The 1,397-nt window shown below is 44.3% G+C and overlaps 1 protein-coding gene across 1 annotated transcript in view; it reads right to left on the bottom strand.

Annotated features, from left to right (window-relative positions):
* LOC105853456 overlaps positions 1–1,146 on the bottom strand; it is a 38,507-nt gene extending 37,361 nt beyond the window's left edge. The window contains exon 1 of the mRNA XM_012723146.1: positions 1,065–1,146. Within this exon, the coding sequence (XP_012578600.1) occupies positions 1,065–1,132 (68 nt within the window). The 5' untranslated portion in view covers positions 1,133–1,146. The remainder of the gene's footprint in view (positions 1–1,064) is intronic.
* Between the last annotated feature and the right edge of the window lie 251 nt (positions 1,147–1,397).

Raw genomic sequence — 1,397 nt, forward strand, 5'->3', positions numbered from 1 at the left:
ACTGGATAAAAAAAATGTGGTACATATATACAATGGAATATTACTCAGCAACCAAAAAAAGAGAAACACATGTCTTTTGCAGCAACTTGGATGGAACTGGAAAAGATCTGCTTAGTGATAAGCCAGAAAGAAAAAGAAAAATGCTGGATGCTTTCACTCATAGCAGGAGTGTAAGGGATGGGGGCGGGTGCGGGAAGGGAAAGAGAAACAAATGTAATAGGGTAAAGATGAAAACAATGAACAACTATAAACCAGAGATGTTTTATGGGGATGGAAAGAAATCTACTATTCTTTAGAGTTTTGGATTGAATTCTAAAGTTCATTCCCCATTTGGACTTGGTGGACAAACTGACAAAGAGACCTGGTCTCTCTGGCTGAAACTTGAGATTCAGATAAATAATTGACACAAAGAGGAGGCTTCTGATAGGCAGGGGCTGTGGAACAGAGCGTGGGGAGAACAGTTGGCTGTGGATAGCACAGAGGACTTTTGTACATTATAGCTGCTTTTACAAAAGGCTTTGATCCAGAGCCTCCAGAACTGGGCATGAAGGGAGAGTAGCTGAATCTTGCTGCCACCAGGGCCACAATCTTAGGCAGGGAACCCTATGGGACACCTGACCTCCTGGCCCCTAGTGCACCCAGTAGTTGGCCCTTCCTGAGTCTGCAGCTTGTTGCTTTGCCTCCCTTCAGAGAGGGAAATGAATTTCTCTCCCCTGACCTCCAGCAGTGACTCTGTCTGATACTCTCCTGTAGCTTCAAAAAGACTCTGCAGCTACCCAAAACTTTTCTTCAATGAGAGGAGAACATCACATTCAGCAGGAAGTAGGTGGAACCATCATATTACTCTAAGATGTTATACATGGTTTTATGATAAGGAAAGACATGTGTATGGTCATACTATAAGCTCGTTGGTCTCCTCCTTTGTATAGGAGGTAATTCAGCCAGCACAGGGAATTAACATTAACCCAGTAGTCAATGGAAGTGCTTAGTATGCAGAGGGGTTACACGACTGCCAACACTTCTCAATGCCCTTGAATCTTCTCTTCCTAGGCTGTGTATCTTACCTGGGGTTGGCAGTCCTCATCACTGTTGCTCTCATCATTTTCCAAACCCCTCTTGTCATAGGGCTCATGTCCTGCCAGGCAGATGCAGGAGCTGTCTGACTTCTGGAAGACCCTGTTTAGGCCCCAACATGTGCAGTGGGAGGCACCTAGGGGGAGAGAAATTCTGTAACTAGTTACAAGCATGGAACAGTGAGCAAGAGATATAAATGAGTGCTCTGTCTCTATCCCTACATGTAGGTAAGGAAATCAGATACCTACCCTTCCCAAAGACCTGATAGGTGTTTGTGAGGATTGAATAAATCTTCAAACTCAGTGATTTTCAATCCTGCCTTT

The sequence above is a fragment of the Condylura cristata genome, unplaced genomic scaffold, assembly GCF_000260355.1.
Source record: "Condylura cristata isolate star-nosed mole 26May11 unplaced genomic scaffold, ConCri1.0 scaffold00010, whole genome shotgun sequence".
Classification (NCBI taxonomy): domain Eukaryota; kingdom Metazoa; phylum Chordata; class Mammalia; order Eulipotyphla; family Talpidae; genus Condylura; species Condylura cristata.